Here is a 15,190-nt window from a genome sequence, read left to right on the forward strand (position 1 = left end):
CAATATTATTATTTCTAGGTATAATTGGTACACAAAAGTATTAAGTGAGATACTTGGCATTCTTTGTTTCGTACTAAGTCTTGAAAGCTAACATGCATTTTATACTTTTGGCACATTTCAGTGAGGACTAGCCACATCTCAAGTGCTCAGTAGCCACGTGTAGCTAGCGGCTACCAAATTGGACAGTGCAGTTCTACAACAATAAACTTACTAAATTGATTATAAAAACCATACACTGATTATTGCTATGTCGAATTTTACATAAAAAATAACAGTTGGAAACATAACAATGTTTAGATGTTTAGGGTGGAGAGAATAGGGGCAAACTTTCTGTTTTCCATTTTCTGGGAAGAGGGCATGTTTATTTTATAATGAAAATAGGCCAGGCACGGTGGCTCACGCCTGTAATCCCAGCACTTTGGGGAGGCCAAGGTGGGTGGATCACCTGAGGTCAAGAGTTCGAGACCATCCTGGCCAACATGGTGAAACCCCGTCTCTACTAACAATACAAAAATTAGCTGGGCATGGTAGCAGGCACCTGTAATCCCAGCTACTCAGGAGGCTGAGGCAGGGTAATCACTTGAACCCGGGAGGAGGAGGTTGCAGTGAGCTGAGATCGTGAGCCGAGATCGTGCCACTGCACTCCAGCCTAAAGCCTGGGTGACAGAGTGAGACTCCGTCTCAAAAAAAAAAAGAAAATGATACTTACATTACATATCTATAAAAAGAAATGGCCTTCTCCCACCAAAGGGGAAGGCAGGGCGGTGGGGGCAGGGAGCTAAAGATACCTCTGGGGGAGCTCCAGCTGGCTAAACTGCAGCCTGCCAGCATGAGAACATAAACATCACAGATGCTTCAATTAAGGGGATACTGCCAAGTCCAAAGGGCCTGGAGATGCTGGGAACTACCTATAGGAAGGGCAGGGCAGACAGAGGGCTGGGTGGCAAAGTAGTAGCTGGCCAGAGAAGACGGTGAGTCACGAGCAGCAGAAATGCTGTGGAGGTGTAAGCAAAAAGCACATATTTCAGTCTGTGATAAAGTTTTTTAAAAAGAGGTAAGGATTAAACAGCTCCATGACCTTCTGCATATACATATATATATATATGTATACACATACACACACACACATATATATGCCTCTTAGCTACCCAAATCCTTCAGAGAATCCTTTTTTTTTTGAGATGGAGTCTCGCACCTGTTGCCCAGGCTGGAATGCAACGGCATGATCTCGGCTCACTGTAACCTCCGCCCCCTGGGTTCAAGCGATTCTCCTGCCTCAGCCTCCCCAGTAGCTGGGACTACAAGCATGCGCCACCACGTCCGGCTAATTTTGTATTTTTATTAGAGACCAGGGTTTCGCCATGTTGGCCAGGCTGGTCTCGAACTCCCGACTTCAGGTGATCCGGCTGCCTCAGCCTCCCAAAGTGCTGGGATTACAGGCATAAGCCATTGTGCCCGGCTCTTTTTTTTTTTTTTTTTTTTTTTTTAAAAGACAGAGTCTCACTATGTTGCCCAGGCTGGAGTGCAGTGGTACAGAGTCTCACTATGTTGCCCAGGCTGGAGTGCAGTGGTACAATCTCAGCTCACTACAACCTCTGCCTCCCGGGTTAAAGCGATTCTCCTGCCTCTGGCTCCTGAGTAGCTAGGATTACAGGCATGCACCACCATACCCGGCTAACTTTTATATTTTTATTTCACCATGTTGGCCAGGCTGGTTTCAAACTCCTGACCTCAAGTGATCTGCCTGCCTCGGCCTCCCAAAGTGCTCAGATTACAGGTGTGAGCCACTGCGCCCGGCCAAGAGAATCCCCTTTTACAGTTTTCCATGGCATTATAGACAAGGACTGATGCTGTGCTATGGGTCAGGAAGACAGAAGTCTGAGGAAAGTCAGACCCCATGTCTATTTTTGAAGCAGAACTCAAGCCCTTGATCATCGAGTCCGGTAATCCTTAAATGGGGTGAGGTAGAGAGAGAAAAGGATAACTCCCTGAGTGGAGGAAGACTGCCTAAACTGTTATAGGACACCTCCTTCTGTCCAATTCCCTAGATATCCCAAGTCCTTGGTTAAATATCACTAAATTTTATAATAAAAAAATATTACTCATGGGACATATAGTATACCAAAACAAGGTGAACGTAAAAAGAAACGCAGGTGAGAACCGCTGACTTAGTCCAAAGCCCTACTGTACAGATATCTAGGAATATTTGAAGGAGACATTAATTCAATATTTATTGACTACCTCATGCATTAGAGTAAGTGGTAATGTGTCCAAGGCCAAAGAGCGTGGAAGGGAGTAGGGAAGAGTAGCAGCCCCAGATAACACTTAAAGCAGAGATACAGGATCTACTAATTCCTGTTCTTACAGGACTAGTGATCAGGCTGTTTTAAGATCCACACCAGAAAACTGGCTGATGCTAATCAATGCTAGAAATTCCCAGGAGTATAAAGTCTCTCACAGGTAAGCCACATTGTATACCCAGCAAAATGTCTTAAAGGGTAAGAGAGAAGTACACAGAGGATAGCCCAGAACTCTGGGTTCAACTTTTGACCTGTTAAATAAAAAGACCTACCCATTGCTCTGAGAAGGGTAAGAGTATACAAAGTATGGCAGAGGCTGCTAGTTGTACCCTGATATTCATTCTTGTCTTCTGCCATAACAACATGACCTCCAGTTTATAAGCGGTACTTGACCATCCAAAATAAGAATTACATTTCCCAGTTTTCCCTGCAGCTAGATGTGGTCATATGACCAAGTTTTTACTAACAGAAGATGAATGGAAATGATGTGTGCCCTTGAAAGATTTGTCTAGCCCTGCCCTTTCCAATTTCCCTCTTCCACTGGCTGGAATGTAGATGTGATAATAAGCCGCCCCTTAGGTGTTACCCTCTATCACATGGCCCAGAGGGTATACCATCATATGGTACATCTAATCACTATTATTTTGGGTCTCTACTAGAGTAGTCAAACCTGTAGCCCAATTAAGAACAGCAACGAAGAAAGGACAGGGGCAGAATCTAGATGACAACCACCACCACCACCACCACCATCACAAAGGACATCACTAAATCATTCCTGCTGCTTGTCCCTGTTGCCTGGGTACTCACTGGCACGCCATGGGACATGAGGGTGTTGGGATTCATGAGGGTGACAAGTTGGTGCAGGAGGTCAGGCTGGCTATCAAATAATTCAGGTGTCAGCTTCTTCATCACCTCTTCCAAATGTTCTGCTGCAAGTGAGGGCACCCCATACCAGGTCTTCGGCTCACCCCTGCACAAGTGGAAAAGGGATACACACAGTAAATCACACCTTGGTCATGCAGGGAGCCCACACTGACTTGATTCCCTGGCTCCCCAGGGCCCCACTCACCAGTGGAGGTAGTTAATGGAGTAACTCCAGTGATCCTCAATATGCCAGCAAAAGGCTGAGAAGACCATGCCCACGTAGAGCCAGGGCACCTTCATGCCAGAGATATCTGCATTGATGTGGCACAGTACAGACTGTTCCAACACCGGCATCACATTTAGGTTCCAACCACTGGTAGCATACTCCTGCCAGGTCAGGTATTTGTAAAAAGGGCATGAGGGTTATGCTAAGGAACTGAGATCTTAAGTCATTTTCTTTAGCCTAGGGAACCTTAATTTTGAGGTCAGAGACTTTTTTGAAACATCTTAAGAAACATATAGGTTTTCTCCCTACCTCTCCACCAAAGAGCATACATACAAAATTTCAATTCTATTCACTTCAATTTCTGCAAAGTTTACAGATATATCCATCTACCAAAATACCTGCAAGTTAAAAAAAGTCCTGCTCTGGATCAAAATGTACCCTTTCTTGGAAGCACAACTAAGCCCTCATTTTCTCCTGTGCATACAAACCCCACTCCCTGAACACTTCTTATGGATGAGCCAGGATCTCATATACCTTCTCATTTAATTTTTATAACAAATTTGCAAGGTAGATATTATCCCCATTTTAGAGATAAGGAAATGGGCTCACAGAGGTGAAAGAACCCATCTCATGTTTGTACATGCCAGGTACCAGACTGTTTTCTTTCATCTCATCTGAATCTCACGGCTACATAAGATTGGCATAATTATCCTCATCTTACAGAGATATTGAGTTTTTCAGATATTAAATGATTTGCCTAAGTTCACACAGCTGACATGTAACCATGATCATCCACTCACCTCCTCTTCAGGGGTTAGGTGCCGTTTACTGTCACTGACAGGGAAACCGCTGCCAAATTCTTTGGAATGGATGTCAGCTCCATACTCAACAGTCACATCTTCCTCAATGCTATTTACCAGCCTCCAGAACTCCTTCTCCACAAGTTCTGTGGGCACCATCTAGGGGAAGAAAGGTAGCAGCTGACCATGGCCCATCACACCCTGGACCCATTGACCCAGGTGAGCTGAGACCATCTGGCACCAACACCTATGATCCTAGCCCAACACTACCTCAGCCCTCCATCACCTACATGCACGGGCATGTTGAAGTAGTCAGCTTTAAAGGAGTCAGCCATCTCGCCAAAGCTCTGCAGAGTGTATTCCCGGGTAGCCTGCTCAAAGCCAAAGGCTTCTGGGGGCCGCTTACACTCCTAAAACCCAAAGGAGAACATGTCACCAAAACAGAGGCAAGGAGGTGAAGAATCCTCACAAGTGGAACTGGAATATAAGGGGTAGGGAGGGAGAAGAGCCCTAGGTCTGCACTCAAGGCCCCTGAGGCAGGCCTTACTTTATAGCTGTACCTTTTGCTCTTACCACACTTCGGCTTAGTCTTTTCATTCCCCATCATGCTTTTTTCGCTCAGTTCCTCCCTACTGAAATGTCCTTTTCCACTTTCTTTCATTGGTTCTTCAAAACTCAATTCCAGTCTCACAACTTCCAGGGAGTCATCTCATGCTCTTTTCTTCCTTTAGGACTTTATCTAAATGGCTCTGACTTTAATATGCTATCCGGTGTTCTTCTGCCACCATTTTTCCTCTCTCACTAAAATGTGATTCTAATTTTTTTTTTTTTTTTTTTTTTTTTTGAGACAGAGTCTTGCTCTGTCGCCCAGACTGGAGTGCAGTGGCACAATCTCAGCTCACTGCAACCTCTGCCTCCCAGGTTCAAGCGATTCTCCTGCCTCAGCCTCCCGAGTAGCTGAGATTACAGGTGCCCGCCACCAAGCCTGGCTAATTTTTGTATTTTCAGTAGAGATGGGGTTTCACCATGTTGGCCAGGCTGGTCTCAAACTCCTGACCCTGTGATCCGCCCGCCTTGGCCTCCCAAGTGCTGGAATTACAAGCATGAGCCACCATGCCCGGCCTCTAAAATGTGATTCTATGCAGGATGCTTAGGGAAGTTTTTTTATGCCCAGACTAGAACTATACGGCTGGGAAAATGGCAATGAATATCCTAGCACCTTGAAAGATGGAAAATGGGGCTAGGCATGGTGGCTCATGCCTGTAATCCCAGCACTTTGGGAGGCTGAGGCGGGCAGATCACCTGAGGTCAGGAGTTCCGAGACCAGCCTGGCCACCACAGTGAAACTCTGTCTCTACTAAAAATACAAAAACTAGCCGGGTGTGGTGGCAGGCACCTGTAATCCCAGCTACTCAGGAGGCTGAGGCAGGAGAATCACTTGAACCTGGGAGGCAGAGGTTGCAGTGAGCACAGATGGCATCACTGCACTCCAGCCTGGGTGACAGAGCAAGATTCTGTCGCAAGAAAAAAAAGGAAAAAGAAAGATGGAAAATGAAGACACTGGCTTTTACAGTATAAACCCTCTACTACTTCTGTTCTTGAGACTGTCTCAGAAGACAGGATGTGGGTCTACCTCATTTGTACCTATGTTCATTATTTTAGATGAGAACGATATGTACCCCAAAATCAGACACACACCATGCTTATGTTTGAAAAATAAATGTCAGTCTGATCCACGGACTTATAACCACTTAGAGAGTCAAGTAGAGTCGACAGTCTTGATACTGTTGGTATCCAAACTCCTCCCCAGCTGGAATCTCCACCACTACCAAGGCCAATATGCACTGCCCTGATTTTTCCTCATCTGTGTATGTCTGTGTGTGTGTATGTATGCATGTGCACACCCGGTCTCTACAACCACAGTTGAGTCCCTAAGATAAGGCGTATGTCTGCTCTCCAGAAATCCAAAGGGAAATGTAGAAGATAAGCACCAAGAATTTGGGTGAAGGTAGGAAGTTCATGAAATGTACCTGCCCAACTTCCTGGCCACTTGGCCCTTACTGCTGCTTCAGCTGCTCTCCTTACTGCTCCTATACCCACAGTAGGCATGCTCTCCTACTATACCTCTGTTCCTGCTAGTCCTCCACCTCCCAGTCCTGAACAGCCACCCACCTCTCTAGTTAAAGCCTGTATCACTGCCTCAGTCTAAATATAACAAGAGGAAAACAACTAAATAAATATTATACCCATGATATACCATCCAAAAAAAATTCCAGACCTTGATTAAACTTAATAATACACAGAAATGGTTATAAAGTAACAAATGAAAATATATAACATGATCTCAAACTTGTTATAGTTACATATAAATAACAGCAAAAAGATGAGAAAAAAATATACCAAACTATTAACAATGGCTATCACTGGGTAGTGGGAAGGCAAGTAATTGGTCTATTTTCCAAAACGTCTTTTCTTCTTTTTTTCAGACAGGGTCTCATTCTGTTGCCCAGGCTGGGGTGCAGTGGCATGGTTTCGGCACACTGCAACCTCTGCCTCCTGGGCTCAAGTGATCCTCCCACCTCAGCCTCCCAAGTAGCTGGGACAACAGGCGTGCGCCACCATGCCTGGCTAATTTTTGTATCTTTTTTGGTAGAGACGGGGTTTCGCCATGTTGCCCAGGCTGGTCTCAAACTTCTGGGCTCAAACGATCCGCCCACCTTGGCCTCCCAAAGTGCTACGATTATAGGCATGAGCCACCATGCCCAGCCTCAAACTTTCTAAAAAAGAAAAAAAAAGAACAAAAACTCAGAATTTGAAAGAACATTTTTTTCTTAATATTCCTATCCTTCGGCTGGGCACGGTGGCTCTTGACTGTAATCCCAGCACTCTGGGAGGCCGAGGCGGGTAGATCACGAGGTCAGGAGATCGAGACCATTCTGGCTAACAAGGTGAAACCCTGTCTCTACTAAAAATACAAAAAATTAGCCAGGCGTGGTGGTGGGCGCCTGTAATCCCAGCTACTCGGGAGGCTGAGGCGGGAGAAAGGCGTGAACCCGGGAAGCGGAACTTGCAGTGAGCTGAGATCACACCACTGCACTCCAGCCTGGGTGACAGAGCGAGACTCCGTCTCAAAAAAAAAAAAAAAAATTCCTATCCTTCAAGTGTCATTTCTGACATTTTCCCTGATTATTACCCTTAGCCATTTTCCTCTCCTCTGAACTTGTTTATCTCAGAGCTCCTAACACACAATTTAGCCTCTGTTTATATGTCACCACATACAGTCTAATTGTGATGCTTACCTCTCCAGGTGGTCTGGCAGCTCTTAGAGGACAAAAGCAAAGGCCGAATCTCCTGCTCCTTTCTCCCAAAGCTCTGCCCAGCCTAATCCCACCACAGAGACCCAAAACCTAAGACTATGGCTGAGCTAAGAAGCTGCCCTCAATAAGGCCAGATGAAGGCAGGCAAGAAAGCCCTATGACGCAGATGTGGAGTGGGGAGGCCTTACCGCCATGACACACTTTGGGCACCGCCAGACACCCTTGGGGATCTCAGGCAGAGGAGGCAGCAGGCAGAAGATGTGGTAGTTGTCATCACAGCCATCACACAGCAGGAGCTTGTCATCCTCATCCCCTCGAGAACACATCCGGCAGACATATGACTCAATCTGCCAGGGGAGAAGAGCAAAAGTTCTCCATTGGAAATCCACTGTGTTTGCTGGCTGAATGATTTACAGTCCTGTACAAGCTAGCCATGCTAGGTCTGGAGCTCAACTGCATGTATGTACCCTCCCCAAATAAGCAGGTAGAGCTGCGAGACCAGTCTTTCATCATCCAGTCTTGAATCCTCCCATTTTTATTCATTCAATAAACACTTACTAAACCCATGTTCAGAACTACGCTGGACTCTAGCACAAAAACAAGACATGGTATCCTTCCAAGTATATACAGTACTCTAGAGACATGTGTTCATAAAAATTAAAAATTGCCAATAGCGGTCCATAAAGGGCACTGTGGAGCCTAGAGAAGGAAGCACTCAAAGCAGCTGGAGATAAGGGGGGATAGCCTTGAGAAAGGACTTCATTGAAAAGGTGACACCTGAAACTGGCTGAAACCTGAAGGCAAAACAAAACTTGGCAACAGGGCAGAGCACAGGGGGAATCTCTTCCAGGCTGAAGAAACAACATGTGCAAAGGATAGGGATGAAAAAGCATAGTGCATCTTACGGGGAAAAATGAACATACCTACAAGGAGTTCAGTGTGGCTATAGCAGAGGAGTGAGGTGGGCAGTGCTGGGGGATGAGGCTAGAGGTCAGCAGGGACTGGATCATGCATGGCAATGAGGAGCTTAGCCTTTATCCTGAAGCAATGGTGAGGCTCCTTCTCTGGACCCTTCCAGCACTTCATGTTGACAGCACTTGATCACCCTTTCTTGCTCTTTGTTCCATGTGAGTTGGCTTTGTTTCCCCAATTAAGGAAGCTAACTGAGGGCAGGGCCCATGGAGGCCCGCTTTTGTGGTTAATGCGACCTGGTCCAGTGCCATGCAGGGGAATGCTTATTGAAGGGACGAGAAGCAGAGCATTAAGAAGTCAGGGCTGGGTCCTTACAAACTGGGCATTGCTGTGGTTCCTCCGCAGCCTCATGGTCATCTTGGTGCAGGGTTCAGGGCTGTGACTCAGCTCCTCCTTGCTCTCCAGGAAGGTCTTAGGCGAAGTTGACTCCACCTTCACATCCCCACCTAACTCCTCCTTCACCACTACTGTGGGGGGACACTCGGGCCCCTCCTTATCTGGGAGAGAGAAAAATGGCTGTAAACAGAGGTCTAGGACACTTAGGGCCCTGACTTTTCTCCTCAGGTGAGGCCACCCGAGCCTGTTAGGACTTACCTTTCTTCCGCAGAGTCTTGTCCTTGGCCATGAGGCCCAGGCCCATCATCTTGGGGCCTGCCCCATAGATCTGTAGCTTTTTCAGCTCTGGATTCTTTTCAATGTCTTCCTCTGTGGGTTCCGGCTGGAAGGAAAGAAGGAAATGAATCAAGACTGCTATCTGGGGCAGACTGTCCCATCCTAAAAGAACAATAACTCAGACTACATATCACCTGATATGCTGGGGGCTGAGGCACAGATGGGCTAAGCCAAGAACTCAGTGTTGCTTTTTGGAGACTGAGGGTAGGTGAGCTGCCTCCTCGGCCCACTCTCGGAAAGGAATAAAAGACAGGATATCTCAGTTTTCCCAACTGTAAAATGAGAATATTACCTCCTCCCTTATAGTTATGAGGGGGGTTAGGGATAATATATATGAAAAAGCTAGCAGTGTTTGGCATTACCAACAAATGGCAGTGACTAATAGGATCTGCTAAATTACATGCTTCATTGAGCCCAGGGAGTGTCCATCTTGTTCTCTGTTGTATTCCCAGTGCCAAGAAGAATGCCTCGCACATAAGCTTCTGCTTGAAGACATAGCCATAAGGAGCTGGGAACAGTGGTACACACCTGTGGTCCTAGCTACTCAAGAGGCTGAGGCGAGAGGATCACTCAAGCCTAGGAGTTCAAGATTATAGTGCACTATGATCAAGCCTGTGAATAGCCACTGTACTCCAGTCTGGGCAACATAGCAAGACCCTATGTCTCAAAACAAAACAAAAGACACAGGTATAAGGAGAAAGAAGAGTTCTACTTCTATGAGCAGAGTAAGTCTGGAAAGGAACAAAACAGGCAAGAAGAGCAGACATACAAAAGAGGCTGCACAAACAGATCAAGACCCAGCTCAGCAGCTCAGCTGAGAGGGGAGAAAAAAGCAAAAGTGAAGCCAGAGAGAGGCACACACTAACGCTCAGAAGAACTCAGAGAACAAAAGAAGGGATAGTGGAACAGGGAACACAGCCTTAGCCAAAGGGAAGGAAAGGACTCCCTCTACCTCAAAGCTCTAAGTTCGAAGAAGGGGAGTACTCACATCAGGCTGCAGTCTCTTGGCCCGCCGGCCATAGCTGTTGAACTTGGAAGGCTGCACAGACTGTCGTAGGGGGATGCTGTGGGGTTTGTATTCCTTGTCCTTCTCCTCATTATCAAATGGACGTGTGTTACACTGCTGGGGACAGGTGAGGGGTAAGGGTCAGGACATGGGACTCCAGCCCGTAAAAGCAAGAACTTCCCTCTACCCTCACCCAGTGGCATCCAAAGTTGTGGTCCACTCACCTGACCCAAGCACACACTTTGGGAATTCTCAGTGCCTTTGCTTGTATCACTCCTCCCTTCCAGTCACTTCCTCCACCAACCAACCATCTCCCCAACTAAATCAGACGCCATCTCTTCCCACACCTTCTAGCCCAAGCTCTCCCTTATCTGATTTCTCTATCAGTTAAAACTTTGTCACATAACAAATAAGCTAGCTGTACAGATAACTCCAGGACCTCTGACCCTGAGCAGTACAGAAAGAGAACAAGCATCACTAGGAAAGAGCAGAGTCCAACTCCCAGATCTTCAGTCCGCTAAACCAGTTTCATTAAGAGCAAGTGTGGAAATCTGTGCTGAAGGGTAAAGCCGCGCCCTGCCCCACTTTGACATCCTTACCACAAGGTTGGCTCCAGATTGGTACATTTCATAGGGATAAACAATGCGTTCGTAGTGGGAGCGTAGCAAGGAGCCAATATTTTTGCCTGGTGGGTAGTTGAGGCGCTGGGCTACCCGAGCCCACCGACGGTCCTTGCAGATAGCTTCATAACCACCTTCCTCCACCACAATCTGAAAAAACAAGCAGGAAAAGACATGGATATGCCATGTGTATTTTTGTGAGGGAGTAGGCCTGTAGAAAGGGCAAAAGGGCAATGAGGGCAACTCTAGTCCCTCACTTCACAGGAGGCTATCCCCTTATCCCAATCTCAAATTGCAGCAAAAGATTCCAAGATGTTCTCATGACAGCTTGTGTGCTACCAAGCTGTGCCCCTTCCATTGCAGCCTAAAGATCTAATATTCAAACTAAGGGGGCCCCCACAGTACCAAGGATATTGGGGTGAGGTGGGGGGTGCTTGACAAAAACCTGTTCTTACTTTGCTGAGACTGTAGAGGTCCAAGATCCGCCGTTCTACATTGGGAATCTTTAAGGAGGAGCCCTGGATTTCCCAGAATTTGGCAATCTGGTCCAAGTAGTTCAGTTTCACTCTCGTCTGGGCCTGAAGAAAAAATGGCTCAAAGAGGCTGGCCACCCCCTCCCACTGACCACTATCTTTGGGTCCAATCTTAGGGGAGAACAGAGGAATACAGCAGTCCACACTTTCACTACCCAGGGCTTCTCCCAATGAACCGGATCCCAGACTCTAGGCAGTGCTTAGCCCCACCTCGTTCTCACTTCTTGTTTTTTTTTTTGAGATGGTCTCGCTCTGTCGCCCAAGCTGGAATGGAGTGGTGCAATCACGGCTGACTGTAGACTTGACCTCCTGGGCTCAAGTGATTCTCCTGCCTCAGCCTCCTGAGTAGCTGGAACTACAGGCGCACGCCACCACAACCAGCTAATTTTTGTATTCTTTGTAGCAATGAGGTTTCACCATGTTGCCCAGGCTCGTCTCAAACTCCTAGGCTCAAGCAATCCATCCACTTTGGCCTCCCAAAGAGCTGGGATCACAGGCGCAAGCCACTGCACTCAGCCACTTCTCTCTCATTTGTCACCTTCTAGTCAATCAGAGAAGCCCAAGTCCCAATAGAGAGGGTCACAACTGCCAAAAGCTTTAGATATGTCCTCTGTCAATCTCCCTGACAGGGTCATGTGAGTATTATCATTTCCTCTACAGATGAGGAAACAGAGGGTCAGAGGAGTTAGGTCACACAGCAAGCATCAAGATATTTTGGTGCCACATAACTTGAGCTTTGGCTCTCCCTCTGCTACTTATTTGTTATACTGTCTTGAGCAAATCAGTTTCACTGTGGACTCCTTTTTTCTTTTATTAATAATTATAAATGGAAAATAACTGCACAGTCCACTTACCCCAGAGGGGTAGACTTAATGAGGGGAACAGTGAAGATCCTCTGCAAATTTCAGAATTATATCTAAGCTCTAGGCATGTTTCAGAGAAAGAAAGCTCCAAAAAGGCACACGCACCTCCTTATGTACCACCAAACTTGTTCCATGGTGGCTGAAGGGTGAAAGTGCATGCTATAATTATAGACAGAATGGCCTAGAACTAAGAGATGGTATATCAGAGTAGCACTAGCACCTGGCCAACCCAGGACCCAATGTGGGCCAAAGAGACTAGGAACAAGATATGTATCATGCTTCCCTGAAATCTCAGTAACCAAGAAGGACTCCCATAGGCCCCAAGTCTATAACCTCCTCACTCCAGTCAGAGGGCCTGGTTCTTGGAAGAACTAGATAGTCACTACCATTCACTACCTTGCCCTGATCCCATTAGGGGGAACAAAGACAGCTCTTTCCATTTCATAGCTGAGAAAAACTAAGGTCTATTTGTGCGAAGAAACAACCTACAGTTCCTCAGCTGTGAGAACCCTCAAAGGGCAAGGAAGTGCTCCCTCGACCTCAGCCCCTTAGCTTTCTGAAGTTGGCCTCATCCCTGCTCCTTCTCATTAGCCAGCACTCCCTCTATAGAAAACCTGCCCTTGTGTCATGCTAGGCAACATCTTGCCCAAGCTGTACCCCTATAAACCTGACGAGATTTATTTTTCTTTTCTGAGATGGGGTCTTGCTATGTTGCCCAAACTGGTCTTGAACTCCTGGACTCAAACAATCCTCCCACCTTAGCTTCCCAAACTGTTAATAGTGCCGAGGCTGAGGAACTCTGGTCTAGAACACAAGTGAACTTTTAGGGTATAAGTATTCAGCTGGGCCTGGGCCTAATCCCCACCCCTTGGACATCTAGTAAGATTTGTGGGTACATAATAATGGGGGAGGCAGTGGCAGCATATGCCTAACCTAGAGCTTCCATGGAAAACTCCAGGATCTTACGTGGAAATGGCTTCAGTGAGCCTAATCTCACTACCCCAGGGCATTCTCAAGCAGGGAAAACCCCACCTGTCCATGAAAAGGGCCTGGACTTCCTGTACAGAACAAAAGGGAGAAGGAAAATCCTACCTGCCTGACCCCTGGCCAAGTCTCTAACCATTCCAGCCCCCACAGAGCCCAGTTCTTGTGTTGTTCTGCCCATCTACCTAAACTCCCACCTTACCAAGCACCCATGGAAGGAAAGTAGAAAGCATAGGGCTGTGGATGAATTGGATATATGAAGCCACATTCAGCTGGCCAAGGAAGAAGGGGTATCAGCCAGTTCCATATTTCCTTTTTGTTGACTCAGCTAGGGTAGGCTAGTTCACAGGGGAGCTTCAGAAGTAACAAACCTTTGTGAGAAAGAGATATATGTCCCTAGCCTTTGGGCTATCAAATCACAAATGCTAAATGCCCCTGGCTCTTGGTTATATTCAGAGTTCTAAAGCTTCTTCCATGCCCTGGGCACACTAAAGTAATGCAATTTCACAGAAGAGAGAATAAAGGCCTAGCTAGGTAAAGTACCTCAGTCAGAGAAACTATAAGGGAAGTGGGATTAGAACTCAGGTATCCATTCTCCCAACCCCACCACCAGCTCCTAGTCTTCTCACCTCTAGCTCATTCAGCCTCTGGATTCGGGGGGTAAACCTGAAGTTGTCCACTTCCACAGCAAAGGGTGGCTGCCAGTCCTGAGAGGGTAGAGAGGGGAAAGGGACTTGAGTTATCTTAGCATAGTGTAAGAGCGAACTCACCAAAAGCAGCTCGGAATCTCACTGGCACCTTCCCAGACCTCTAGCCACTCCAGACCCTTTAACCTGCAAACATCCTACCCAACCACCCACCCCTACCTCCCCCCAGAACTCACAAGAGTCTAGCAGCCCTCAAGTCCACACCCAAGGCCCCATGCACATGCCCTAGGAAACTTCTCCTGAGTCCCACCCAACAGTACAGTGCCAGGATTTCAAGAAATTAAGAGATGGAGCCTCTGTTTTGTTGACCCTAAACCTTCTCCACACCCACATTAACTCCTTATCCCCTAGGCATGTGCTGTAGGACACACAGGCCTGGGAGTACTGGAAAGCACACAGGATCTAGAGTCAGAAGACATGGGTTCACATTCTAGATCTGCTACTTACTAGCTATGACATTTTAGCTTTCTGAACTTGTTTTCTCATCTGTGAGGTGGGAATATGAACTCTAGCCCTGGCTTCCACACAAGACCAATAAGAAAAATTAAAACTAGTTTTCAAATGAAAATGTTATTCAAAGGAGTCATCGTTATGACCTGACGTGTAAGGCTGACCACACCTCACAATACACATGCAGGGTAGCTTAGCTCCGATTCTGGCAGGACGTAAAGGTTTGGCCCTTTAATGTTTGTTCTCTCAGTTTAAGGGCCTGAGATAGACACTGCAGGGAAGAGCAAGGAACAGGGAGCAAGTACGTGTATCACTCACCCAGTCTGGAAGGCTTCCTGTGGATCCTCTCTCATACACCTGCCTGGTACAGGAAGAGGCAGGGGAGGGAGCTCCAGGGGGTGGGGGTAAGAGCTGGGATGCCTGACCGTGGTGGCAAAGAATGGGAGGATTTGGGGAGGGAAGTCAGGTAAGAATCATGAAAGTGGGAGAAACTCTGCCCTGCCAATTTGGAGCTTGCTGTGTCCTGCCCAAAGGTCAGCTGTGAAGAACCCACTCTCCAACACCCCTTTCCAACCTCCTACGCAGTCCTCTCCTTCCCAGAGCCCTGGTTCCTGCTGGGTTGGCAAAATGAACCTAAAGTAACCTAAATCAATGCTCGAGGAAAGTGAGGCTCAGAGAAAAAAAAGTGAAATTTCCAAAATTACATGCTGAGTTAGTGGCGGAGCCAAGAACCCACGTCTTCTGACCTCTGATCCAAGGCCTTTGCACTACACCGGACACCAGTGTTCATACATATATGCATACACATGGGTTGGGGGGGAGACAGTAAAAGAGAAGAAAATCTGCTGACCTCTTCTGCACACACACTTTTAGAAA

The 15,190-nt window shown here is 47.0% G+C and overlaps 2 protein-coding genes across 8 annotated transcripts in view; one reads left to right on the forward strand and one right to left on the reverse strand.

Annotated features, from left to right (window-relative positions):
- KANTR (KANTR integral membrane protein) overlaps positions 1–7,701 on the forward strand; it is a 116,999-nt gene extending 109,298 nt beyond the window's left edge. For all 3 annotated transcript variants that reach the window (XR_007722702.1, XR_007722704.1, XR_007722698.1), the window contains one exon: positions 7,498–7,701. The gene's annotated coding sequence lies outside the window, so the exon portion shown is untranslated. The remainder of the gene's footprint in view (positions 1–7,497) is intronic.
- The window catches only part of KDM5C (lysine demethylase 5C), a 34,259-nt gene that overhangs the window by 15,906 nt on the left and 3,163 nt on the right, over positions 1–15,190 (reverse strand). For 3 of the 5 annotated variants that reach the window (XM_050777135.1, XM_050777131.1, XM_050777133.1), the window contains exons 2-12: positions 13,787–13,864; positions 11,233–11,355; positions 10,757–10,927; positions 10,140–10,274; positions 9,074–9,197; positions 8,795–8,976; positions 7,696–7,854; positions 4,481–4,600; positions 4,191–4,349; positions 3,370–3,551; positions 3,108–3,270 (exon numbers count right to left, since the gene is read on the reverse strand). In XM_050777135.1, coding sequence (XP_050633092.1) covers positions 3,108–3,270; positions 3,370–3,551; positions 4,191–4,349; positions 4,481–4,600; positions 7,696–7,854; positions 8,795–8,976; positions 9,074–9,197; positions 10,140–10,274; positions 10,757–10,927; positions 11,233–11,355; positions 13,787–13,864 — 1,596 coding nt within the window. The remainder of the gene's footprint in view (positions 1–3,107; positions 3,271–3,369; positions 3,552–4,190; positions 4,350–4,480; positions 4,601–7,695; positions 7,855–8,794; positions 8,977–9,073; positions 9,198–10,139; positions 10,275–10,756; positions 10,928–11,232; positions 11,356–13,786; positions 13,865–15,190) is intronic. The other 2 variants (XM_050777132.1, XM_050777134.1) reach the window with 2 other exon arrangements.

The sequence above is a fragment of the Macaca thibetana genome, chromosome X (genome assembly GCF_024542745.1).
Source record: "Macaca thibetana thibetana isolate TM-01 chromosome X, ASM2454274v1, whole genome shotgun sequence".
In the NCBI taxonomy this organism is placed as follows: Eukaryota; Metazoa; Chordata; class Mammalia; order Primates; family Cercopithecidae; genus Macaca; species Macaca thibetana.